Raw genomic sequence first — 27,297 nt, forward strand, 5'->3', positions numbered from 1 at the left:
ATATATGCATGTTGTTATGAATGCAATATTCATTTTATCATATTGCATGGAAAGTCGTAATAATTGTATGACACGATACTATTGATATTTGTGCATGGGAATGGGATGTCGCCTCCAGAATGTAGCCGTAATTCCCCTAGAGCAATTATAGAATAATATTAGGCTTATCCTGCAGAGGTTCGAGATTTGCCTAAGATTCTGTGTCAGGCTGGTGGGCCTGGTAAGTTACATTAAGGGCAAATGTGGTTTATGTCATTGCATTATGCATTCATATATATGTTTTTGGACCCTCACTATAAGTTTCATCTTCTAATGGGTTATGCCCCTAGAACATTCAACGTTCCAGTTTGGACTTGCAGCTTAGGTAATGAGTAGGTTGAAATAAAACGACATGTGATGGCATGGCCGATGGATTCAGCGAGCCAATTCATATATGTTTTAGCTTATGCTTTATTGATAATTAGTCTTGTTATGATGTTTTATGGAATCTCCATGTATATTATAATATGATGTAATATATGGTACGGGTTATTTATGATATAATATATGATGAATTTAGGTATGTACCATATCAGGTTTCGATTATCGTTTTCCGCATATTGTGAAGTTTCCCTTTGAGATACGGTAATTGATGTATGAGAAATATATAAAGGAAGAGATTATGTATGGATACGATGGCCCCAGCATAGTGACACGTTCTTTGAGAATGCGGGATGTTACACACTTGACTTCTATCGATAAATATCAGGAGACTTTTTTTTAAATATTTCATAGAAAAAATACGAATTAATATATTTAATAATTAAAATTTTATCAAATTAATTAATAATTTCAACTAATAACCTATATTTGTCTATAGTAACAGTCTTTTAATAAATACCATGCCATGTGCCTTTCATTTTGAGATCAATTATCAAAAATATACTATTTTTTTGTTTTGTTTATGTTATTTTAATAAGGTATCAAATATTAAATTTATAATTTAAAAATATTTCTAAATGTACATTTAATTTATTCTTTTGGCTTAAGTTATCTCCAATCACGCTTCTTATTATATTATAAATAATTTATTTCTTATTTTCTATCTCAAAATTTATAATTTTTTTAATCACATCTTTATTTCTCTCTCTATTTTACTCGTTATTTTATTTATTTATTAATAACCTTCAATATTATTTATTTTACCTTACTTATCATTTTCACAACTACAAAGATTTAATATTTTATTTATAATTTAATAAAAAATATTACTATATTAAATTTTAATAATATTTAATATATTTTAAAATAAATTTATAAATATTTTGTAAATACAATTATTTAATAAAATGCATAAAATAATAATTAAATATACAAATTTTCAATATCACTCATCGAATATACAAATTAATACAATTTTTTTCAAAATCAAATACACAAGCCTAGATTATTGTCGCATGTTCCCCTCTCATCGCCGTGTTGGTTGGTTGTCGTCACCATCTCTAGATCTGCTAGTCATTGCCACAATCAAATCTGCTAGTGGTTGTTGCCATCATGTTTGTTTGTCGTTATTGCCAACTCTTTATCTTATCAAGTTGTGGCTCACTTTTGATTGTTATTTCTAACTTTTTATACCTTCTTTCAATGGTAAATCACCTGATGAGATGGGAAAGAAAGTGATATTTGGTCGGACGTGATTGATCATCAAATCTAACGGGACTTTGGCTACTCACTATCAATTTAGTGATACCGAGTACTGTTGATAGCAGACAATATTGAAGTGAATCAATTGGATTGACTCCTTTAATTTTTAACTTGTTGAGCTTAATAGCGAACTATTGGAGATAATCTTAAACACTATTTATGTTACTAACCATGTTATTTAAATTATTATTAAATTAAATTAAGTTTATTAATATTAATTAAATTAAATTGTAAAAAATAATTTAAATAACACATTGTTCTCCCAGAACTCATAGGGGAGACCATTTATTTTTTGAATTTTAAATTATTTTTTAGTTTAATTGAACTATTTGAATTATATAAAATATTTGGGCCAATATTATACTAAACAAATATATATATATATATTAATCAATGCATAGAGTTAAGTCGAGTTAGGGTTCTTTGTACCCATCTATTTACCCATTATCTTTTATTGAAATTCTTATTAAATCAACGAAAAAAACTGATTGTTAAACCCAATTACTATATTTTGTAATTGGGCTAATAAGGATTAACTAGACTAATCAACCTCATGGTTGGTTAATTCCAATGATAAAAAATATATATATATTGGCCTCTTCTATTATGAGCATCCCATTTTATAAACAACAACTATTAACAATGGATGATGATTATTATTAACACCATACATTTTCATACATAAACCCAATTAATGCAAGGACGAAGGCTTAGCTTAGCACACCCCAAAACAACAAATAATTACATGAACACACCCTTATTTTCACATATATTCTTATATATATATATATTTAACTATACAGATATACGTATGAGTTCGTAGTGGATGATTATTGCCATTGAAATCCGTAACTTGCTGAATACCCAACATTGATTCAATTTCCAACACCAGGGCTGGGAATATCTTCATGCTTTCTGTAGGAATCGTAGTCATATTCATCACCATCAACCTGAACCAGCTGCTTCATAAATCCTTCCATCCTCGTCTTCTTTTTCCTCTCCGAAACGATCAGAAGCTTCCTGGATTTGCCGCCTTCTTCTTCTTCTTCTTCTGCTCCTCCTCCTGCTCTAATCCACCGATGATCAGGGAAGCCATTATTACTCACTTCCCATTGGAGCATGAATATTATCAGATACATCAAAACCACCGCATTCAGCAGCAGCAGCAGCAGCCTCGCCTTCATCTCTTTTCTCGCCAAACTTTCTCTGGAAAGCTAGCCCTTAATAAGATCGAACTGGGTTTGCGAAAAGTTGCTTGGAACTAAAATGATTTATAGTGCATCACGCTCCTCGTAAAGTTGCATTAGTGAGCATGCAGTGTGCTGACTTTCTATTCTTTAATTTACCAGCTGTATTATCTTTTTCTCCTTCCTTTTCCTTTTCATCATTCTCGTTTGGCTTGATTGGGGCTCGAGAAAATAATAATGAATGCACAGTGAACCAAAATCTTACTTGGCAGCCAAGGAAAATTCACAAGGAAAGGAAAATGTAAGTTTGACGGATAAGTATGAGGATTGGAGTGGTCGGTGGGCCGAGTAAGGGGAGATGATTGTGTTTGTTTGTCCCCTCTAAATCTCAGATTTTTGGGATTTAATTAGCTGCTCAAGATAATTAAGTTTGACTGAGGTGTTGTTAATTGTTTTGAATGAATTTTGATTATTTGTTTGATGATAATAAATATGGTGCGGCCATATTATAACTTGGATTCGCGGGTCACTGATTTCTCTGGCATTTTCTCGGTAGCCAAACAAGAAGATTACAGGAAACCCACGTCATCAGCTTCTCATCATTGCGTCGCTCACAGCCTATTTCCTCTTACACCTTTCTTAGCAACCATTGATATCATAAATGTTGTGTAAAGTAGGTTTTTATTTAATTTGATGATCCCTTTCATATAATTTTAAGACCATTGATTAGGGCCGGCGCAACAGTGAAACTATATATAATTGACAGGCCACTAATTTTAAAAATTTGCAATATATATATTTTTAAATAATAAATATTTTATTAACAAAAATTAAATTCAAAACATAATAAATATTTTTATCCTCCTTTCTCCATTTTCCAATTTTTTTTCGTTATTTTTGTTCCCAAATATCAATTCCCATAATCCAATAAAACCCACTTTCTCTTCTCAATTTTTTCATCATCCCCCCTATTTATCTCTCTCTTTCTCATACGTGTGCGCCCTTTGTCGTCATTGTACATAGTACACTCACCGCTTGCTTCAACCTTGAGGGTTCACTTCAACATTTGTTATATGTGATATGTATTATTGTATTGTGATTGTTGGGTTGGTTTTGTGCCTGTCCTTAGCAGCAAAACAGCCTCTCCTCGCCAATGAGCCCATAGTTGCAGACATATCCCTTGGGCCCGTCTGAGACACCAGACAACAACGCCACTACTTTGAAGGTCACATCTATCGCCAGTGTTGCAGATGCGACAACAAGTTTATTCTTCAACTTTAACTTATTGGTATGTTATATTTTAGGTGTTCTTGTGTGGGGATTTTTTGGATTTGATTTGTTGTGAACTTGTCATTTGTTAATTTTCATTTTGGTTATTTGATTAACTAATTATAGTATATTAGTGTATGCCTAAACTTCGTTTGTGAATAATACTTTGAGAAATAAAGAAAATATTTGTGTAAAAATGTGTATTGTTTATTTTTTTATAATAAATAATATTCTTGAGAAGGTCTAAACAATTTTTTTTGCCTAAAGCTCCCAAAGTTGCTGGGCCAGCTCTATTATTCACCCAACTTGAGATATGAAATGTTTTTTCTAAACTCTTGTACATTTGAGATTAAGATTTTTTCTTTCTTTAAATTCTAAAAGACTGATAGAATTTTAATTATAATTAACGCAAAAAATATAAAATATGTAAAATCATTCATAAATAAACAAAATCTATATACATAAAAGAATATCACATGTTATCTTAATATGGAAAAGTCTAGAGAGCCCGACGAACTTACCGACCGCCCTATCGAAAGAGGGCAAAAAGACGATTTTGCCCTTGCCTACTTTACAAATTTGCAAAGTCGGCCACTGCTGCTCGCTCGTCTCTCTTCCATGGCTGCCGCCCTCGCCTCACCTCGTCTCCATAGCCTTGCTGCTCTTGCCTCGCCTCCACCATCATCATCACCATCGCTGCCTCGCCTCGCTAAGGCGGCGGAGGCGAGGTGAGGGCAGCGAGGCGATGGGGGTAAGGCACGACAGCGAGGGGAGGAAAGGGCGACGACCATGGAAGGGAGATGAACGAGCGAGCAATAAGGATAATATCATTGGGCGGGGGCAAAATTGTCCTTTTGCCCCATTTCTGTAAGGGGCTCGGTAAACTCATCAGGCCTTGTAGAACGACTCTCTTAATATATATTAAAGTAGTAGAGTTCTTACACACAATTTTCTATCAAAAAGCTATCTCTAAAATTTATATTAAATTTGCATGGGTTTTTCAATGCTATTAATTAATCAAAAATAAATATTTTCTGTCATATCCTCTCTTCAATTAATCCCTCAAGAAAATAAATTAAAAATAAATATTATTTATGAAAAATATGAATAGATAACTTAAACTATTAATTAAATTATAAAAAATCATCTATTTGTATAAAATCTTATTTTTTCTTTATATCTTATCTTAATATCTTAGATTTTTAATCTTAATCTTAATTCTTAATATATATTAAAGTAGCAAAGTTCTTACATATAGTTTTTCGCCAAAAAATTGTTTCTAAAATTTGCATGGATTTTTCAAGAGAATTTTTAATTAGCATTGAAACACTCATACTTCCTTACGTTTAGGAGTTTTAATTTATACTTTTAATTTATAAATAAAAATATAATATAATAAATAATTTTTTTAATAATTAATTAATCACTACATTTAATTTAAAGTAAATATTTAATGATTTGTTGTTCCAATGTAATAGCTTTTGTGTATAAATAGAAAATTTATGTTAATGTTTTTCATTTTATATAACGTTATGCAATTTAGTAAAAGTTTTTTTAAAATAACTTTTCAAAATATGGACTTAAAATGTTCGAGTTGTGAGACTTTGAAAGATTCCATATTTCGAAAATAAGTTAGAAACTTATAGCATTGCCATTGAAATGATTTTCAAAGATGAACATGTTTTTTTTTTTTTTTTCTCTTATAAATTTATTGTTAATTATTTATATAGATTTTGTCATCAAATTTATAGGGTGAAATGATTCATGTAACAATCAAGCGTTAGTTGGTTCGGTATTTCAAAATATTGATTTGTGAAGGACAATTGTATTTTATATCCAATTTTATACTTATATATAACAATACGAAATACAATAGTACAAGACTACAAGTTATAAGTACAAGCTAAATTTAATGTCACAGACTACTATTGTAGATATTATGGATGAAAGTTTTATAATACAAAATTTTATCTTTAGGTCATTTGCTAATATTTTGAGTGTAATTGAAGTTGACGAATATGAATTATTTGATAAGTATAAAGTTAATTACGTAATTATTTATGTATTTATAACTGATAATTTCTTTTTCAATTTTATTAAAAATATAATTGAAAATATAATTAACAAAGACAATACTAAGGGTGTGTTTGATAGTATGAAAAATACATGAAAAATGTCCCATTCAAGGAATTGAATTTCATCTTTGGTGTTTGATACATTATATTTTCCATAGAATTCAATTCTATAGTACAACCATTAAAAATACGTTTTTGACTCTTTTTCATGAAAAATTTCATCTAGGGGGAAATGATTTTTATTTTCCATACAAGTTGGAAAACACTTTCATTTCCATGTAAATGCTATCAAACACACCTTAAGTGTCAATAATCTTGTGGAAAGATAAATGAGAAAATGTGACAACTTACATAATATGTTAATTATTCTTTAACACATTAAATAACGGTACATTGAATTAAGAATGTTATTTATTAGCGCATTGAATATCGGATAATTAATTAAACTTAAATTTTGATAAAAGATTGAATATTAAAAAAAAATTATAATTATCGATTATGTTGTTATTTAAAATGACGAGTTTAATTTTTAATTTTTAAATATATAAATATATTTTAATTACATATTTTGTGTATTGCACGGGTTTAACACTAGTTTCTATCGGTAAAAATTAAAAGTATTCAAATTTTAATTTAAATTAAAAAATTAAATTAAATTAAATGGAAAAACTTAATTTGATCCAAAACCATATAAACTTAATTCAGTTTTTGATATAAAAATATTTAAAAATTAATTTTTAATCCAACGTTGATACAATAAATACAACAATACATATATTATTATATGTATAACAGCGTGTATATATATAATATGTATACACTGTATACGTACGTTGTTATTTGTGAATTAAACTAATCTGAACTGAACCGAATGAATGGATCCAATCTTTAATTCAATTTTTTTGGGAATTTTAATTCCGATCCGGTTTAGGGCACAGGGGACCGATTGAATCCGATCCGATAGAAAAGAAATACCGCGAAAATGGCAGGGCTCAACCCATTTGCCGCCAAGATGTTTCTCTCTCCTAAATCCCTATTCCCTTCTCCGTTCATTCGCCAGAACCCTAACCCTAAGCTACCCCATTCCCGCTATAATTCAACTTTAAATCTCAAGTCCGCCTGCCGGACAGAGAGAGGACTCGAATTCGACACCGGCGAGTCGTTTTTTCGCCAGGAAAGCGCCACTGGCCGCGACCTTGGGGTACTGGCGGCGGCTCTTTACAGGAAATCCAAAGGCAAGCTTCGAGTGCTCGATGCAATGTGCGGCTGCGGAATTCGATCTCTGCGGTATCTGGCGGAGGCAGAGGCGGACTTCGTGTTGGCCAATGACGGGAATGAGAATTACCGAGGAGTTATATTGGCGAACCTATCTCGGTTTCCGAGGGGTTTTGGGGAGGCGAAGAAGTGGCTGGTGACGCATTCCGAAGCTAATAGGGTCATGACGGAGTGTTATCTCCGAAGGGATTATTTTGATCTCATTGACATCGATTCCTTCGGGAGTGATTCAACTTTCTTGAGGTCTGCCCTTAATGCTTTGAAATTGGATGGGCTGCTCTACGTCACTTCCACCGATGGTTACTCTTCCGGTGGCCACCGGCCTTATCAGTGAGTTTCTTCATTAACATGGCTTGAATCTCGTTGACGAGCTCAATTTGTTCTGCTTCTTGTTCTCTAGGAGTCTAGTTCTATGTGGATTCTGCCATTTTCAATGTACATACTGGGGGTGGTTACGAATAATTTGTGTGGAATTGTTTGTCGCGTATGACATGGTTAATAGGTTATAGCATTTTGTTATGTTTGTGTGCGCTACTGGACGGAAGAGTTATGGCTGTGTTTACTTTTCTAGTGCTTTAGCTTCATATGGAGCATACATTCGCCCTGTGCCATATTCAAATGAGGTTGGTCTACGAATGCTTATAGGTGGGGTGGTGCGAGAAGCTTCTGTATTGGGCTACCATGTTAATCCACTTTTCTCGTACTATTCATACCATGGACCTGTCTTCAGGGTGATGCTTCGTTTTAACCGGGGAAAGCTTCCAAACAACAGGTGATGGAGGAATATCTTTCTGTTTACATGGTATGAATTTGCTTTAATATTTTGGAAATCATATTTGTTCATAGTAGGCATTATGGGTTCGTTGGCTACTGCACCCAATGTGGGCATTCTCAAACATTTTCATGGGAAGAACTTGGCTGCCTCAATTGCCATTGTGATAAAGCAAATGTATGGCTTCTCCTGTACATGTTATTCATTTTGAAAGAAAAAAAATTGAGATTATTATTTATTGTTTATTGATATTTTCAGCAATGTAATGTCTCGCTGAAGATTGTTGATGTGTTCATATATATGAGTTCATTGGGCTTGGTCCCTCGCGATTATTATATTGTCTATTGACATTTTGTGTGTATATATACTGGAATAGCAAAATTACTGTGATTCATTTTTTGTATCCATTTGTCTTTATTGTCAACTTCTTGTAATTAAATAGGGAAGATAGACGAAGGCAATGTAATGTCTCGCTGAAGATTGTTGATGTGTTCATAAATATGAGTTCATTGGGCTTGGTCCCTCACGATTATTATATTGTCTATTGACATTTTGTGTGTATATATACTTGGAATAGCAAAATTACTGTGATTCATTTTTTGTATCCATTTGTCTTTATTGTCAACTTCTTGTAATTAAATAGGGAAGATAGACGAAGGCAATTAAAGATAAAATAGTGAACTGTTTGATATTGTTTAATCACAACATTCGGTTGGACCATGCACTGAGATGTGAGGTTAGATTCCTTATCTTATATTTCATTAGAAATTCTAATTCTTGTTAGTTCTTTTCAGGTCTCCAATTCACTTGTTGTTTTAGGGCCTCTTTGGACAGGACCCCTTCACACTGCTAGCTATCTGATAGAAATGCTAAATTTGGCTGAACAATGGGGATGGACTGGTAATGGCATGGGATTGGATTTGGAAAAGCTATTGAGACAAATGGTTGATGAGAGTGACCCTGAATTACCACCTGGATATGTCAAAATGGATGAGGTTGCCTAAAAAGTTGACCTTCCATTTTTCAGTTTTTTGTATCTTATATCCATGCTCTCAATTACTAAGAGAATTGCATCTAATGCCTAGTTGTCTCTAGTTCTGGTTGTTGACTTCGTTTTGTTTGTAATTCAGGTAGCAAGACGTGCTAAAGTTAATTCTCCCCCCATCAAGACCATGATGAGTATAATGCATGAGGTAGACTCTTAGACTTATCTATTTAGAATTTAGGAAATCTTTTTATTTTCAAGCGAATAGAAAACTTGGAATTAATGTTGTATGAGAATTTAATTTATAATTAATCATACAAAATCATAGAATAAATAGTTATCAGGTTGATCCTATCCATGTACATTTTTGTTTCATCGTGAATCCCTTACAAGGGGGCAATATGAGAGCATTATATTGATAACTAAACATTCCTGCAATAACCTCCATTACAAGGGATCTCTTGAAAATTGTAAGAATATGACGGAAGATTAAAATTCAAAATAGCTTGGTGCCCATGTTATGGTCTTTTGAGCAGGGAGTGGAATGTTGATTCTTTTATGTTAAAACAACTGAAACATTTTTGTTTCTAGAAGATCAACAAAAAACAATAGTGGAAATTCCAGTATTCCCGGATAAATGTACTAAAGAATTTTGCCTTTTCCCAATTCAAATAGGCTAGACAAGAAGCCCTTGAATTCCAGTGGGACCTTTTATGTGTATTTGATATGAAATGAAGCTGGGTTAGTGGGAATGAATTGGATTAGTTAGTCTGTTACTGAAATTTGGACTTGGTGAACTGGCTTCTTTTGTGTTTGTGACATTTTGATATTGCATACTGGTTTAATTTAGAGTTGTGACGTTCTGACCTAGTTAAATGGTTGCAGGGGGGATATGCTGCTAGTAGGTCACACATTGCCTCCAATGCAATTAAGACAAACTGTCCAGTGGCAGAGTGTGTGAGGATTGCCAAGGAACTTGCTGTTGCTGGATGATCTGCAAATTAAATTAGTCTTGCAGCTGAAACAAGAAGGCTGTAAAGGCTGCTATTGTGTGCGTCTGCGAGGCATTGAAATCCGTAGGAAGCGTGAAAACAAGAATGCCAATCAGTTAAGAGTCGTTAGTGAAGTGGTGAATTCTTTCTTCAGCTGCTCTCCCTCTTGGCTGAGGAAACGGTAGGGGTATAATGCTTCATTCACCGGAAAGTTGTTTCAGCATGTTATGTAAGTTTTGAAAACCAGAAGTCACCAAAGGTGCAAGTATTCAATTGCCTTTGCAGGGAAATCCAGAATCTTAATTCGACCTACTTGTGCTAAAGCTGGGGAACTCTAGAACAGCGACTTGGTCTGCAAAAACAGAGAGTGCTTGGTGGTAGTCCCGGTAAGTGATTTTGTGCAACTAAATCATCTAATATGAATAGACGTGGATGATTCCCCAGTCTTGTAATTTTAGTAACAATCTTACTAAGGTGTAATTATTTTCACAGTGATCCTAGCATTTCTATCTTGATTTTGGAAGAGGTCGAGTATTCTTATCAGAAAATTGAGCGAATGGGTTGAAGTTGCTTATAATTATAAGCTCATGACATTTGGTTAATTTTTTGTATTGAGATTATAAAAATACATCATTCTTATATAAATATGTGTACACGTAAATTATATATATCTTCCCCACAAAAATAAGTCAACTTATCAAGGTGAATAGGAAATGTACAATGGATCAGTATCTTGTAGGATATAATTCACTAACATCACCTTGGCCTACCAACTGGGTTCCCATTCCAAGTGGGGCACTAAATCAACAGACTTAATATGATATTCATGGCCCTGATGTCAAGCCAGGGCTAACAATTATCTATCTATAGCCCTTGATTTCAATCTATGGACCCAATTGAATATCTCTGTTCGAGGGTAATTACAACTTTACCCTCGGTATGTACACACACATATAGCCTAAGCGGGTGCTAGCTAGTAATCAAATAACTTGACACCACAGCAATGGACTCCAAATTTCTCTAGTCTCTCACAAATCTAAAACACAATTTGGTTAGCCTAAAATTGAGCCCCCTCAAATGTTTGTCCAAACTGCCAATCACTTGGCGCCGCGTTGTAGCTGGTGATGGTCCTTCCATCACTGGTGGTGACTTGAAAGGAGAGGCTCTGGCCATTGAGGTAGTTGTTGTTCTGCCAGTTTTGGCCCCAGTTCCTTGACATGGGTTGCCATCCTGTTTTGGACCCTTTAATTGAGACTGAATGGACATCCCCCGCTCCGCCGACGTTGCTGATCAATACCAAGTTGAAATAAGAGTGCCCATTGATTGTAAACCTTATGCCTCCTTTCTTCACACATGGAACCCTGTTCCAACAAAAAACACAACCCTTTTAGGAAAGTGACTTTAAATTGGACTCTCCAAAAAAAAAAAAAAAAGTTTGATTATGTAATAAGAAAATCAATTTAAGTTCTTGTGAAGAGAGTTGGAGTGGAACAAATATTTTGCCAAAGAGATCGATGAAGACCAAAAAGAACGTAGCAAGAGATTCATAGGTATGATATGGGATATAAAGGTCATATATAGAGTTGATTAACAAGTTATAACATATATAGTCAACTCTATATAGTAAGATTAAAGCTTAATATATTATATTTTATTATTTTACCTTTGGAAAGACACTGGGACAATCCCAGCTCTGTATTGGGCAATCTGCAGGAAAGCAGGCTCAGCCATGTCAAAGTGCTGGAGGGGAGGGTTGCACCAGCCACCATTGTCATTAGCCAAAGAAGGATTCGGGGGGCAGAAATTTGTAGCAGTCACAGTAATGGTTCCTGGGAGGCACCATTTTTGATCATCATTGCATTTGAGCTCATAACATGCACCACAGGTCAGCCCATTGTTGAACAGAGCAGTGCTTAGTGCTGCAGTGTTAGTGCCATAGCCTTGGCCGTACAAGTTGCCATACCCACAAGCTCCCCCTGCATATGCCATAGAAAGATCACTCTATCAGAAACCACATACATACATATATATATATATATATAGGCCAAAACATCAAGTTTACTTATTTCTGCTTAAATAATGTTGGGTTTGATTTCAGACTAGTACCCATTGTGCCGGATGCATCACCCCCGCCATAGAAAGTGGCATGGCCGCCTTGCCAGCCTCCATAGTCACCGTAAGTGCCGTGGAAGCAGAGATTGAAGAAGAAGAAGAGAAGAGGAAGAACGGAGAATGCAGGAGAAGCCATTGGCTTGGAGAGGGAAGAGCTTCTTAGTACAAGAAGTTGGAATGGTAAGAGCTGCTTGGCCCAAAGAGAGAATCAAGTGTCGCTTATATAGGAAATGTGGGCAAGTTTCAAGACCTTTGAGAGGCTAGATGGGCCAGTCTTGGCAAGAAAATGACAACCAAGGAAAATTTTACAATTTGAGAGAAGGCAAAACCACAAAAAACTGAACCAAATAGACATTAAAGGGTGCACATGCAGATGTTCCAACTGAACTTCCCAACTGCTAAGCTTACAGCCCCACAGGCACATGCATTTCTCAATCAACTCTCTTTCATAGTCCTCTTTTTTTTTTTTTTTTTAATACTATTTTCTTTCCATGTTTGCAGTTTCGGTAAAATTGTCACTCACCCATGTTTTTAAAAAGGGTTGGTCAAGTTCTGTTGCTGCCAAGTCAACAAAGAGCTACCCACTAACTCCTAGGAATGCCCAGTTTGCAAGCAATGGGATCTCAAATTAAGAGCCCATGTTCCATTGACAAATACCATCTTTCAACTTGTTAGGTCAAAGAGCTTTGAGATCTGTTTTAACTTTTTGATGCTCAAGAGAATTATATGGAAGCTATAATGCTTATGTTGTGGGAGAAAACTTGTGTATCGCTAGTGAATCATCACATGAATAATAGATAGATCAAATAGTCTTGATATTCTTGGAAGGTAAAAATCCCACATCTACTAACCCTCCCCAAACTCACTAACTTGGAGAAAGATTGTTATTAGAAGGATGTTGATGTTGATAATTGGCATTGGAAAATGGATAAGCCATGAGCCATCACAACTTAATTATGGTGATGGAATCAACTTTTTTTCCATATTAGGTTTACCATTTATTTCAATAAAAATACTTGTAATTATATATTACAGAATATAATCTTTCAAAATTTAGATTTCTTTGCATCTATTTATTGCTACTCATCAATAAATTTAAATAAATTTTGAATCAAGTATTAGAGAGTTTCTCTAATTGCCCTTAAAGTGATTATTTTATTTTATTTTATTTTGATTACAAATAACTTGACTGACGACATTGAGATTAAATTTCTACTAAATCCAATGAATATTCAAATTTCACCAGTAACAAAATATCATAAATATCTTGGATTGAATGTTTAGACAAATCATATGCTATAAAAAAAACAAAAAAAACTTACTTTTTGATAGTGATAACTTACCAAATATAATCTCTATTATTTTAAGTGTATACTATGTGCCAATACATTAATTAAAAATACACGTGGTTAGTCTTGGAAGTATGTTCCTTAAAACTATCATTGGAATTATCAAAATTTTAATGAAAGTCGATGACTTGTTATCCAAATTAATTAGTTGAACAAAGTAAAGAAATAGAAGGGTTTATTAGTTGGAAAGAATATTAGATAAAGGCCCTACCATGTTAGCCGCACATGCAAGCCCCGGGCATTTCGCCCCTCTAAGTTCATGCATCGGCATCACAAATTTTGGAGGCATTCATCTCAATATATATATACACATAAGTAAAACATTATCCAAAAGAGTATTTTGTTTTCGGTGCATTTGACCAATTTCATATGGTATTAAGATTTTATTAATAATTTTTTACTTAAGTTTGTGAATAATATGGTCGACCAAAAGCTAAAAATAAAACCCACAATTACAAACTTGTTTTTAAGTGCTTTACCATTAATTGAGTTAAAAGACATCCATACATAGTTTTTAAATTGCATGACATTTGTTTAAGCCAAACCAAACATTCAGTTTTGTCTCTTGTGTGGGAGAGAGTATTGTATTGTGGATTTAGCCCTTCAAGATTCATAAGAGTTAATTTCTTTATCTTGATAATATTATGATATCGTATCTTTTTTGTGATTTTGATTCCTAAATAAATATATATATATAAACAAAATTTTAGATAACAAAAGATACGAAACAACTTGATTTTGGTGTCAGATCAAAGAATAATGGCTTTGCATCTCATAATTCAAGATTATGAAATTCATGTTTTCTTATTTATTATTTTGATTCTCTTTTGGATCATGTTTTATGTATAAATAAATATTTAATTTTGTAATATTTTTAATTATATTTATCTCATCATCCATATTATTTTGTCATAAAATTATTAAATACATATATGATGCAATGAATGATTGTGCACTATTAATGGTCTAACAAGAATATTTTTTTTATATATTTATTAAGTATTTTAATGTACACAAAATATTGTGACACATAGGGATATTGAGACCACCATATTTAAGCTCCTTGATATAGAAAACATAGCAAGGTGGTTACAGAAAAAATGGACGGCCCATTAACTTTCATTACTTTAAAGCAAAATATGTTTGGATGGTTAAATGTATTTCTAATTTTATTTGAAATAAGATAAGAAGAGATAATTTTTATCATTATTATAAGTGATAATAACATATATATATATATATATATTTGTACAACAATTTTAGGGTTATAATTTGTCTTTGAAAACCCTAAAATTCTTTTCAAACCCTAATGTTGTCTCTAAGAAAATTGTGTAAACAAAAAAGAAAAAAAAAAAAAAATCCTTTTTTAAGATTTAAAGTTTACTTTTGCTTAATTAAATCAAATTTTCTTTCACCCTTAATTACTTGAAAACCGATCTCTTTGTAACTCTCTATAAATAGTTTGAACCGAACTTGAAATGACATCCACAGGAGTCAAGAGGGACATTTATCCAAACATTGTTTGGTTAGGAGCCAACGAAACTGCCCTGCCTAAGGCACTGTCCCCTTCTCCCACTTGTGAGAACTCCCCTCCCCCAAACATGAAACTGACCCTAAGCGACAGGCCCTTGAATTGTTGCTTTCTTGCTCCTAAATTGGCTAAAAGCACCACAAACATCAGCCACATACAATATCACTTGCCTTGTCATAAGGCTTAAAAGTTTGTCTCTTTTTTTATTTAAAGACAAAACTATTCATTCATTCAGTCGATGGTTCGAACAAAATATATCAAATAGTTAAAAACATTTCTAATAATAATAATAATAATACCCTAAGTTTTTATTGATCTATTATATGGGTTGATTATATAAATTTTTATTAATTTTTGAAATGGGAAATCTGTGTGTACAAATTAAGGGCATGTCAAGTCACGTTCTATGTCTAAAGCATGTGCAATGCCATGGCGATTTGAGCTCTTAGGCCACCCAAAATGGTCCCTAAAGATTGGCAAGTTAGCCATGCTTGGGGTCCCTACCCCATGTTTGTTGTTCCCATTGTATTTGCATTTGGATGGATTAATGGTGACCTCCCTGAATTAATTCGTTGTCTGGCTCAAGCAAAACGCTATGTTCTTTTGTTGTTTTAACTTCATTTTCATTTGATAACTATTTGTCTGAATTTAGCAATTTTTTTTTCTATTTTTAATTAAGACATTTTAAAAGTAATTTATTGAAACTCATGTTTAAGAAGAGGCCATTGCAACTCAGGTTTCAGAAAAAATTATAGTAATGCTTCTGTGTCCTTGTAGTATGAGAAATTGCCTTTCAACTCCCTTATTTTAGTAATATTAGAATAAACTACCCTTACACATGCCATGACCTAAACCATTTCTATTATTCTATCCTAAACTCAATAACAAATTATTTTTCCAAAAAATCATTTTACTCCTAATCAACCAAGACCTAAATATTTTTTTTTTTTTAAATTAAACCCCACGATGCTAAGGATTAATGCAATATGGTAATTATATTAACGTGGTATAACAAAACTACTAATTAGAGGGGTTAGATGAAATGGACTTAACATGAAATACATTGAGTTCGATTTCGAAGTTTGATACATAAAAATATGTTATTAGAAAATATATCAAAGTATTTTAACATATGCATTGGTTTAGCATATTATTTGCGACATTGTATTTTGTAAATTATAAATTTGTATGTATTTCATAACTTTTTATTTATCAAAGATTTGAAACAACAAAAATAACTCGAGTTATTATTCAATACAAGAGATTATATAATGTAATCATGAATATGAGTTTTCAATAAAATGTTTAGAAAATTATTTAATATAATATTTTTGTATATATTATATATATTTTTAAATTTTGTTAGACAATTTTAAAATAGTGGACTAAGGGAGCCCACCAATGGGGCTCAACTAGGTTTACACCTCCATCACAAGCCAACAATATGCATTGACATGTATACAAATCCCAACCATAGCAGTATGTGATTTTTGATAAATTTAAAGAAAATAAATTCAGTTTCACCCATTGTTATGTATTCAAAATTTGTAAACATCACAATGCATGATGGCTTGTCATACCACAGGTCCATTGAATGCACCACACCATGCCTATAATTAACCATTATGATTTTGGTCATTTCAATGGTATTAGGAAGGGCTCTCCAACTGTAAGATTGACATAATTAAGCCTAAAAACAAAACTAAACATAATGTGCTATTAGCAAACAGGCAAACACTGAAATAAACCAAAGCAAATTGAAAAGATGAGAGAGAGAGAGAGAGAGATTTTACATTAAATAAATGACCATGATACAAGCAGAAAAGTCACGGTTTTTTTTTGCCTGAATACAGAACTACAAAACCAACAGAAAAATTCCCCCTTCCCCATGAAGTAGGGATTGAATGCTACAACATAAATAGAATATGAAGAAATTAAGAGCACTAATTGCATGAAATATGCAACCATTCAACCTTCTCTCTCACACCCACCAACATCACAGAAACTGGTTTTCTGACTTTTGTCACTGCTCAAGGAAGAGAAAGGAAAACGACCAAACGACTGAAAGACCTAAGAATGATCCAACCAAATCAACAAATAATAAATGAGAAGAATGGCACTTATCTGATGTTAGAGAAGGTGTTAGGGTATGAACAATGTCAACTGATCAATGCCCTGTGGATCAAAACGTACTGCTGCTTTCACTGGCAGAAATGGAAGGGCCTTCGGACTTCACGAGATGAGAGCTTCTGGCATTAATGTCAAGGCTCTGCAAACGGCCGAGGGAATCCTGCTGCAGCAACTCCGAGAAGGATAGCGATTGGGATGCTGCAAGAAGACTTTGATGGAGGTTTGGCGAGTTAGATTGGTGGAGCAGATGGAACTGCGGCATTTGTATCTGCTGGACCTCGCCATGTTCTTGCAGCTGCTCTGCATAGGATGAAGGCTGGATATATGGAAGATGCTGCATCCCGAAACTGTAAGTATCTGATGGGGATGTTATTTCTCCTGTGGCAACCTTGAGCCTTTCTACTTCCTGCTTCAGTGCTTCATTCAGCGCTACATTTTGAAAACAATATCATATAGATTATCTCTCATTCATAACTGCAAATGACGTACAATGAGAGAAGACCCCTAAAGGCTACAGAACGGATGGCTCAAAATATGAAACAAATGTGGTTCTTTCCTTCCATGTCTACTGGGTTAAAACATTCTGGGCTCCCCATCATATTCATGGCTTTATGCCTTCATAATTGTCTCAGTAGTGCCAAAATAATAATCCAACCAAATTGATGTTGACAGATCACGGCTGTAACATGAAGAATCTAAATTTTTGTTTTATCAATTTTCAGTATACATGACAGGTTATAACTTACTTATCTTCCATTGCTACCACGTAACTGGGAGAAACATGAAATGGTAAAATAAATTGGTACAGAATCTACTACGTTTTTGGCTCTAGACCACTTGCAGTGATTAGATGAAGTTCAAACAGCAGAGCATGTTTCAGATCTCACCGAGTATGAAGGTCAAATGTGGTCAAACATGATATTAACCAAACACCAGGAAACCAGATCACCGGTTCCCAAACAAACAAGTAGAACCAAAATCAACTGTCCCTCCTTTTCCTATTCCAATGACTTTGACAAATGATATATTGATCATAACGTGGAAATTTTATCAAAACCAATATCAAACCTACCATCACGTAGCTGAGCTTGTTGTTCCATAGCTTGTAGCCGAAGCTTTAGTTCTGCATTTTCATTACTCAGACCTGTTGTATCTCTCTACAAAGGGAAGAAAAGAGAAGACTGTAAACTCCACAATTATGGCTGTGATAATATAGAGCAATACATGAAGAAGGAAATAAAATAAAATCTAGAGTCGAACAGAAATATAATAAAAATTAGTCTGTAAAATGTATACAGCAGTCATGAAATATAGGAACCCATACATCAACGTCTTTTTTTAGGTCATACATAGAGTAAAGATTGGAAATCACGTTTCAGTTGTTTATGAACGTAAGTTGGAAGCCCTAGTAGAGCATTTGACAATCAGTAACTTCTCGTTCACAAGAAAATATTCATTACAACAGTGACACCACATCTTTTTGCAATGTAGCGCGCATGATAATGTGGTATTACCATCTTAGGAATATTTTTTCCTTATTAATAAACCTTAGAATTTTTTCCTCGAATAAACACGACAACAAGGTTGCTTTGCACCATGTATTGCCTTCCAGGGAATAGAAAGATACCTAGACAAACAGACAGACAGACAGACAGGGAACCTTTATAAATTAATTGACGGCATAAAGTTTTTAAAGGACCTTGAATATTTCTTGAAATATTAAATAGCCTAGTGCAAAGAATTTGCAGGCAACATTTGGAAATTGTTCAAAGAAAAGACTATCCTGCTCAAGGAACTAGAAGTTAACATAGTTTTAAAGGACCTGGAACAGTGTGAGTTGTGCAGAAAGAGTGGTTGCTTCTGTTTGAAGGTTCAGAACTTTTCTCTCAAGTTCAGTTATGTAGCGAGCCTTCCTTTCTTTAGAACGAGCAGCAGACTGCCGATTTGCAAGAATTCTGCAAAAATATCTAATTTGTTAAACAATATCAAAATCACAAAGCCAAAACTCAAATTATTTGAATTTGTTAAAGGGAATTTCTTTGTCATACAAGGAACTAGTACCGTTTTCCTTATCCAGCTTCAATCATCCTCAATAAACTATGGTCCATTTACCTCAGTTAACATAGTAGAACTAAGTGTTTTAATTTAGCCAATTTCCAGAGAAATTTGACAAAGATAGTCCACAAAAATTTCAACTTAGCCACTCAAATAGTGACGCCATTTTGTCATCTCATTTGTTTTGGTCTGTTAGCCATGCAGATATTAATAAAAAACTGTTAACAAGTTGCTGAGGGTAATACAATCGGTAGATATTCATAATCAAGCTATTCTTCAAGCTGTTGATAATTGTACAAACAAAAAAATTGATCAAGTACCCTGTCAACGAAACTGGAGAGTGGTCTTATGATTAGTACCAAACAAAGCCTATATATTTCCTTCCCACGCTTCTCCATGCCTATTTTTCAGAAGTGCCATGGAATGTGATTACATTTCCTTCTGGGTGATAAAAGAAAAAAGAGTCCTGCAACTCTCTGACAATGACTGTAAGTTCCTTGCCCACTAGATGATTAGCATCCCTTTCCATTTAGTCGGTATATTTGGATTGACATTGGTTGGTCATAAAATGAGGCACAATCCATTTGGATAATCAAATCCATACAAGTGGACAAGATTTTGTCGCACTTCAGTGACAGTAAGAGAGAAACACCAGTGTGTATAACTCCTGACTAAGAAGAATTCTGGTTGAGAACAATGACCAAGCAGACCGTGAAACAGATCCGCTAGCTAAAGAGAACAGGTTCCCTACATCAAATTGAGGTCAACTTAGCTATAGGATAATTCAGTTCCCCACTTCCGACTTCCAAGTGGAAATCACTAAGAATTTGTCAGCGAATTCAAGGTTTTGACTTAATTATGCACTAGATTCACAATTTTCCTGTTTAAACGAAAATCTTTTGAGTTTGTTGTTCTCAACCAGACACCTCAAAATCAAATCCATAAGCAATTCTAAATTTATCATAAATCTTCCAGTCAACGAGAAGCCACACGTTCACAAAACAAGCAAGGCAGATACCTCTTGGCCCGCTTCGGATCAACGGTCCACAACTGGGCAAGCTTATCAGGCTCCATAGCCTTCTTGGCCTCTATAGCCCCGCCAAGAAGAACCGAACCGTCCACTGAATTACTGTGCCGATGCCAAGGCCTCACATTCCTCTCTCCCTCGCCGGCGCCCGCCGCCACTCCACTTCCGCCACCGACCCCGCCGGCATTGTCCACGGAGCTGGATCCGAGCTTCTCCATGTCCATGTAGGTGGAGAACAGATCGTCCTCCGACCCGATCTCCTCCACACTCCCCTGGGATGGCCCCTCGAAGGGTTCGGACACGTGATCCAGGTCGTCCGGCAGTCGGAAGTTCACCACCGAGTGGGCTCGCCGGTGGGGAGCCGCCTTGACTGTGAACGACGCCTTCGAGAGCTTCTGTGCAGCTTCAGATCCGAATCTAGGAGGTGAATTGGACGGATCTTGCATATTGGTGGCCCCTTCCTTGGATGATTCACTGGCAGGCAGAGAATCACATGGAAACGATGAAGATGAGTAATCGGGAGGGAAATTTTCTTTGAAAGAGTGGAAGTGTCAGCAGCAACGGAATGGAATGAATCGGTTGGTTTGGTTTGGTTTGGTTTGTTTGGTTGTTTTGACTTTGGAATTTGGATGGATGGCAATTGAATTAAGTGGAAATGGCAAAAAGTAACCACTATTTAAACATAAAATTCCTTTCTATCCTCTTTTTAAAAAAAAAACGTTTCTGTACTTTCAAACAAACTAATTACATAATATAGCCACTTTGTCAGATTCAACCATTAGTTTATTTAAAAAGTTAGAAAGAAATAAAAAATAAACACAATAATAGTCAAATACTAAAATACCCCTCACCCGCTCATTACCCATTTCACCCATCCACTTCATCTCTCTCACTAAGCAACTGCCCGCCGCCGTCGTGACAGCCACTCGCCGCCGCCGCCGTGACAGCCACTCGCCGCCGCCGCCGTGACAGCCACTTGACCGCCGACATCAATCTCATCTTGGCTAAACAAGGTTAGAGTTTCTTTGTTGATTTTAATGAATAAGATGCTGTAAATGGTCGCCGACGACAAAGCTTCATCGGCGACCATGGAGATCGACCGGGCTTCGTCGCGAACGAAGACCCACGGTCGGGCTTCGTTCGCGACGAAGCCCGCTGTGCCCAACGGGCTTCGTCTTTGGGGCTTCGTTGCAGACGAAGCCCGATCGGGCTTCGTCTGCAACGAGCCCCCTGCATCTCGACAAAGCTCGATCGAGCTTCGTCTGCAAACGAAGCTCGATCGAGCTTCGTCTGCAGACGAAGCCCGTTCGGGCTTCCTGAATCGAAGCCCGATCGGGCTTCGTCTAGAAGAAGACGCTTCGTCTTCGTCTAGACGAAGCCCGCTACGGCTTCGATTCAGGAAGCCCGATCGGGCTTCGTTTGGAGACGAAGCCCGATCGGGCTTCGTTTGCAGACGAAGCCCGATCGGGCTTCCTGAATCGAAGCCGTAGCGGGCTTCGTCTAGACGAAGACGAAGCGTCTTCTTCTAGACGAAGCCCGATCGGGCTTCGTCTAGAAGAAGACGCTTCGTCTTCGTCTAGACGAAGCCCGCTACGGCTTCGATTCAGGAAGCCCGATCGGGCTTCGTTTGGAGACGAAGCCCGATCGGGCTTCGTCTCCAAACGAAGCCCGATCGGGCTTCCTGAATCGAAGCCGTAGCGGGCTTCGTCTAGACGAAGACGAAGCGTCTTCTTCTAGACGAAGCCCGATCGGGCTTCGATTCAGGAAGCCCGAAGGGCTTCGTCTCACTGCAACGAAGCCGAAGCTCGATCGGGCTTCGTTTCAGACGAAGCCCGTTCGGGCTTCCTGCAACGAAGCCCGATCGAGCTTCGGCTTCGTTGCAGTGAGACGAAGCCCGTTCGGGCTTCCTGAATCGAAGCCCGATCGGGCTTCGTCTAGAAGAAGACGCTTCGTCTTCGTCTAGACGAAGCCCGCTACGGCTTCGATTCAGGAAGCCCGATCGGGCTTCGTTTGGAGACGAAGCCCGATCGGGCTTCGTTTGCAGACGAAGCCCGATCGGGCTTCGTTTGCAGACGAAGCCCGATCGGGCTTCGTCTCACTGCAACGAAGCCCAATGGGCCGCGACCAAGCCCACAGCCCAATCGGGCTCTCTCGACCGTTGGGCCCCAGCTCGATTATCTCTGCCCAACGAAGCTCGATTAGGTTTGGGTTGTGATGATCTGGCTGCGACAATTGGGCTTCTTCTTCTTTTACTTCTGTTTTTACATGGTCACTGTCTAAGACAATTGTTGTTTTTTTTTTTTTTTTTCCTTACAGATGGCTGAACAACAAACTATAAAATTTACTTATGTTCATACTCATCGAATATTACCGCCCGGAATGCGAGTTACTACTCATTGTGGGATCAAACACCTTGAGGCGATGCGTCGTGCTCTAGACCGATACAAGTTATTAGATAGATTCCTACAGGGCCCATTAGGACATTTCTTAAAGATGCCTTTGTCTCTCCATTTGACTGCACCACAATTGATATATCATGTTCTACTTAGGGAGGTGACATTTCCAGGTGCCCACCACGATGAGATGTGGTTCGAGATTGGTGGCACACCATATAGGTACGGGAGGCAGGAGTTCATACTTATTAGTGGACTCCGATTTGGGGCTATTGATAGGGAAAGCCTTGAACCGAAACCTATTGAGCCGGAGAGTTTACGTGCTCGACTATTTCCACAACATAAGAAGGGGGTGACTGGAGACGACCTTGAATTACTTATTAGTACCAGAGAGGACATGGTTTCAGAGGATGCCCTGAAACTGATTTACATTGCTGTGGTCGATATGTTTTTGTTGGGCCAGGATGAGCGCGGGCATGTGGATGATTTCTTGTGGACTATGGCTGAAGATTTACAAGCATTTGAGATGTTCCCTTGGGGTACGTATGTCTACAGTAAGAGTCAACATTACATCCGATTGGCCACGAAAGAAAGAAAATTGACTGGTGAAGGTGGGAAGAAAATCAACCTTTATGGTTTTGTATGGGCGTTTCAGGTACTCTTTCCTTATTGTATATGATTTGTCTATAATAACTAAATGTTTGTTTTGTTTTTTAATTTTTATTTTTATTTTTATTTTGCTCTTTACAGTGGTGGTTGATCGAAATGTTCCCATGGATTCAGAATAAATGGGCCGTTAGACTGTCTGATGCAGACATTCCAAGATGTAGAAAATGGCTATCAAAAAAAAGGCCGCAGATAAAAAATTACGACGATTGTCTTAGGAAGGAAGTAAGTGTGCAACTTACCTCTAAATTTTGTTTATTTTTAAATCATATCTATCTAAATAATACAATTTTGCAGGCACGAGGATCGAGTCCGACTCTTGAGCCCACTGATGATGAGCGGGAAACGAATTTTTGGAGATCTTTTAACCCTCAACACTCGGTTGGGGTCGATGTCTATAAATTTGGGGGCGGAGGGGGTGAAGAGGAGGAAGAGAATGGCGGGGATGAGGACGAGGACGAGGACGGGGATGAGGATAAGGCGAGTAGGATACATTTAGATGAGAAGGGAAAGGAAGAGAATGGGGAGGAGAAGAATAAGGAGAAGGCAAGATTCCCTGATAGTTCGCACCACGGACAATACGAGGTAGGGATATGATTTTTATTTAATAATGGTTTTAATTTATATTTTTTGTAATTGTTTATATATTTTTTATAGGAGGGAAAGGAGGAGAAGGATAAGGAGAAGGCAAGATTCTCTGATAGTTCGCACCACGGACAATACAAGGTAGGGGTATGATTTTTATTTAATAATGGTTTTAATTTATATTTTTTGTAATTATTTATATATTTTTTATAGGAGGGAAAGGGGGAGAAGGATAAGGAGGAGGTAAGATTCGTTGATAGTTCGCACCACGGCCAATATGAGGTAGGGGTATGATTTTTATTATCATAATGGTTTTATATTTTTTTTAATTATTTATATTTTTTTTGTTTGCCTTTTGTAGATCACCGAGATGCTGAAACAAACTCTAGATATGTTGCGGAGAATAGATGGGGAAATGAGTCAGGTGAGGACACAATTGTTGAGACTAGAGAGGGCGCAGGAATCACTAGAGAGGGGGCAAGCAGCACTAGAGAGGGGTCAGGCAGCACTATGTGCTCATCTACGCATCCCGCATATTTCCCCAGATCACAGCGATAATGTTCATGAGCAGTCCCAGGGTGATGATCAGGTAGATCCTGATCATCACGATGAGGACCAGGCATCTACATCTAGAGTAAATTCCAAATTTACTTTTATATGTTTTACTTTATTCTAAAATACTATTTTGTAACGGTTAGGTTTTGTTCAGTTACAGGAGGAGGAAGTGGTTAGGGTCGACAGGCGACCTATGCGAGATAGATTGCCATCGCAGTTTCGTCGTCCACCCTTCACCGATCCAACAAAATATAAAAGGAGAAAGAAGGATGCTACTTTGGAGGGGTCGGACGTGGACCCGATGCCGCCGGTACTAGACCCAATGCCGCCGGACATAGAGACAGTGCCCCCTGAGGGTTATATTGAGTTCATAGGTTCTAATGAAAATATTAGGTAAGTAACAATATTTACATTTTTTCTATTTGCATAAACAATATATTCTTACTCTTATTTTTCTTGGTTGTTGTAGTCTTCACACCGGTTTCATTCTTAACCTAACACCGGATGACCTCCGAAACATAGAGAATGAGGCCAACTGGTTGGAGGGTTACCATATCGATAGTTACATGTGTTGCCTGAGACGTATACAGTCTCGACGTCAATATGACACAAACTACGCTATCATGTCAACTTCGTTTTTTGTGAGTTTGCACTACTTTTTTTTTTTTTTGCATCTTAATTTAATCTATGACCAATATTTTTATTTTATTTTATTTTATTTTATTTTTCAGGCATCCATGGTAAGATTTTGGGAACAGGAGTACGGGGGCAATAGGAGGGTTTTTGTGCCTTCTATCGCATCTGTTCCAGAAGAGTGGACCGGTTTCGTTGACGGGCGCATTGACGGAAGTCTCCCTTGGTGGGCAGTCGATTATGTAAGTCTTAATTCATTCTATTTATTTATTTATTTATTTATTTATTTATTTCTGTACGATTGACATATTAAAATAAAATACAGGTGTTGCTCCCTTGTAATGTAGCAAATTCTCATTGGTTTCTCTTAAAGATTTGCTTGAAAGATAGGAGAATTGTCATATATGACTCCAATTCCATAAATGAAGATAGTCGTAGGAGCAGGGTCGAAGCTATACAACCACTTGTGAGTTTGTTACCCATTCTACTAAAGAAAGCTGCATATTATGAACATGTAACTGCAACTGCGACGCTAGACAGAGATTGGGAAGTGGAGAATACTGATCCTCAGAAGTTGCCTCAACAACCGGATGGGTAAATTAATTTAAATTATATTACAGGGTCAATTTTCATGAAAATATGGTTATGTTACCAATGTGTGTTATGTCTGATACAGGGCCAGCTGCGGGTGCTACGTTATCAAATATGTCGAGGACATACTGAGGCATAATGAGGATCACTGGCATATGCACCCAACTGTGGATGTCCGTACCCTCCGAAGACAGATTGGAATATTTTTGTATAGACATAGCACGGTAGTATACTTGTAGATCAATAGATTAGAAGATTCTTTGTTTTGTGTTTTTATTTTCATCTAGTTCAAATGTTGTATATTTTTGTATAAGTATAGCAAATAGCAAATTGTATATTGCTCACTTGATGAAATGTGGTTTGTGGTGTTGTTGATGGTAAGGGATAAGTGGTTGTGGTGGCAGTATGTTGTTGGGAAGAGAGACCGAGTCTCTAATGTTGTGATGGTAAATATTGTCATGTTATTATGTTGTTGAACATAGAGACTGAGTCTCTAATGCAGGTTCAATGTCCAAGAAACAAGGGAGACTCTGTCGAAATTTTTAAATTACACTTATGGGGTAATTTGAAGATCATTACAACATGTTGATCCAATGTTAGTAGTTAGAACAATTCATCATGTATTTGTTGTGCATTCTACCTTTAACTAACTTGAACAACGTAACAAGAGATCATTTTAGTGTTAGTGGAACCCATAGATTGAGAGGAAAAATGAAAAACTTGGAAATGACTAACTTTGTAGTTGTTCCTCACACAAAGTGAAAAATAATGACTTTGTTGTGATATATACATTTGGGTTTACCCAAATAACATTAAAAGACATCATTTTAGTGGTAATGGAATATATTAATTTGAAGAAAAATCAAGAAAAATAAAAAAAAATCATTTTCGGGCTTCGTGGGCCACAAAGCCCGATGGCCGGGTTTCGTGGGCCACAAAACCCGATGGCCGGGTTTCGTGGCCCACAAAACCCGATGGCCGGGTTTGGTGGCCCACAAAGCCCGATTTTTTTTTTTTTTTTTTTTTTTTGCAATTGAATTTTTTTTTAAGTTTCCCACTAGTATAGTCTCAAATAACACTGATTGTTAAGAAATTACACTCTAATTTTTTAACAAGTTTATTATCATAGCGTTATTATCTTGCTTTGTCCAATATTATTAGAAGCAATTGATCATGTGTTGGTTGTGTTGATGGTGGATGGACATCCTCACACAAAGTGAAAAATAATGACTTTGTTGTGATATATACATTTGGGTTTACCCAAATAACATTAAAAGACATCATTTTAGTGGTAATGGAATATATTAATTTGAAGAAAAATTAAGAAAAATAAAAAAAAATCATTTTCGGGCTTCGTGGGCCACAAAGCCCGATGGCCGGGTTTCGTGGGCCACAAAACCCGATGGCCGGGTTTCGTGGCCCACAAAACCCG

General features: G+C 36.2%; 4 protein-coding genes across 7 annotated transcripts; 2 read left to right on the top strand and 2 right to left on the bottom strand.

The window, feature by feature from the left end:
* The first annotated feature begins 7,097 nt into the window (after positions 1-7,097).
* Positions 7,098-11,708, top strand: LOC127810791 (tRNA (guanine(26)-N(2))-dimethyltransferase). Of its 4 annotated transcripts, XM_052350352.1 has the most exons (8): positions 7,098-7,819; positions 8,061-8,261; positions 8,336-8,438; positions 9,056-9,256; positions 9,392-9,454; positions 10,132-10,419; positions 10,524-10,624; positions 10,731-11,708. In XM_052350352.1, exons 1-6 carry the CDS (start codon positions 7,197-7,199, stop codon positions 10,237-10,239), a joined length of 1,299 nt encoding a protein of 432 aa, XP_052206312.1. In that variant the 5' UTR covers positions 7,098-7,196; the 3' UTR covers positions 10,240-10,419; positions 10,524-10,624; positions 10,731-11,708. The 4 variants fall into 4 exon arrangements, with proteins under 4 accessions (XP_052206312.1, XP_052206319.1, XP_052206305.1 ...); XM_052350359.1 differs by having other exon boundaries at positions 10,132-10,425; positions 10,524-11,708; XM_052350345.1 differs by having other exon boundaries at positions 10,524-11,708.
* LOC127810816 (expansin-A8-like) lies at positions 10,865-12,487 on the bottom strand. The gene is made up of 3 exons (XM_052350374.1): positions 12,345-12,487; positions 11,902-12,214; positions 10,865-11,599 (listed from the first exon to the last, which is right to left on the bottom strand). Exons 1-3 carry the CDS (start codon positions 12,484-12,486, stop codon positions 11,296-11,298), a joined length of 759 nt encoding a protein of 252 aa, XP_052206334.1. The 5' UTR covers position 12,487; the 3' UTR covers positions 10,865-11,295.
* A 4,512-nt stretch (positions 12,488-16,999) lies between these two features.
* On the bottom strand, positions 17,000-21,072 carry LOC127794616 (transcription factor RF2b-like). The gene is made up of 4 exons (XM_052325890.1): positions 20,434-21,072; positions 19,183-19,315; positions 18,433-18,517; positions 17,000-17,789 (listed from the first exon to the last, which is right to left on the bottom strand). Exons 1-4 carry the CDS (start codon positions 20,886-20,888, stop codon positions 17,413-17,415), a joined length of 1,050 nt encoding a protein of 349 aa, XP_052181850.1. The 5' UTR covers positions 20,889-21,072; the 3' UTR covers positions 17,000-17,412.
* Positions 21,073-21,497: 425 nt separating this feature from the next.
* On the top strand, positions 21,498-26,233 carry LOC127794229 (uncharacterized). Its single transcript, XM_052325177.1, has 11 exons — positions 21,498-21,656; positions 22,759-23,490; positions 23,586-24,086; positions 24,159-24,227; positions 24,300-24,368; positions 24,448-24,720; positions 24,796-25,034; positions 25,111-25,282; positions 25,373-25,516; positions 25,600-25,868; positions 25,951-26,233. Exons 1-11 carry the CDS (start codon positions 21,498-21,500, stop codon positions 26,102-26,104), a joined length of 2,781 nt encoding a protein of 926 aa, XP_052181137.1. The 3' UTR covers positions 26,105-26,233.
* Positions 26,234-27,297: the final 1,064 nt, after the last annotated feature.

This window comes from Diospyros lotus, chromosome 1 (assembly GCF_014633365.1).
Source record: "Diospyros lotus cultivar Yz01 chromosome 1, ASM1463336v1, whole genome shotgun sequence".
NCBI classification, from domain to species: domain Eukaryota; kingdom Viridiplantae; phylum Streptophyta; class Magnoliopsida; order Ericales; family Ebenaceae; genus Diospyros; species Diospyros lotus.

Coding starts and splice junctions, on each gene's coding strand:
- LOC127810791 (XM_052350359.1), top strand. CDS start 7,197: ATGGCAGGGCTCAACCCATTTGCCGCCAAGATGTTTCTCTCTCCTAAA. Junction 8,262..8,335: donor GGAAAGCTTCCAAACAACAG/GTGATGGAGGAA, acceptor ATTTGTTCATAG/TAGGCATTATGGGTTCGTTG. Junction 8,439..9,055: donor GCCATTGTGATAAAGCAAAT/GTATGGCTTCTC, acceptor AGTTCTTTTCAG/GTCTCCAATTCACTTGTTGT.
- LOC127810816 (XM_052350374.1), bottom strand. CDS start 12,486: ATGGCTTCTCCTGCATTCTCCGTTCTTCCTCTTCTCTTCTTCTTCTTC. Junction 12,215..12,344: donor TGATGCATCCGGCACAATGG/GTACTAGTCTGA, acceptor TGGCATATGCAG/GGGGAGCTTGTGGGTATGGC. Junction 11,600..11,901: donor GTCCCAGTGTCTTTCCAAAG/GTAAAATAATAA, acceptor TTGTTGGAACAG/GGTTCCATGTGTGAAGAAAG.
- LOC127794616 (XM_052325890.1), bottom strand. CDS start 20,888: ATGCAAGATCCGTCCAATTCACCTCCTAGATTCGGATCTGAAGCTGCA. Junction 19,316..20,433: donor GATCCGAAGCGGGCCAAGAG/GTATCTGCCTTG, acceptor ATATTTTTGCAG/AATTCTTGCAAATCGGCAGT. Junction 17,790..18,432: donor ACAAGCTCAGCTACGTGATG/GTAGGTTTGATA, acceptor TTCAAAATGTAG/CGCTGAATGAAGCACTGAAG.
- LOC127794229 (XM_052325177.1), top strand. CDS start 21,498: ATGGTCGCCGACGACAAAGCTTCATCGGCGACCATGGAGATCGACCGG. Junction 25,283..25,372: donor TCATGTCAACTTCGTTTTTT/GTGAGTTTGCAC, acceptor TTTATTTTTCAG/GCATCCATGGTAAGATTTTG. Junction 25,869..25,950: donor TTGCCTCAACAACCGGATGG/GTAAATTAATTT, acceptor TGTCTGATACAG/GGCCAGCTGCGGGTGCTACG.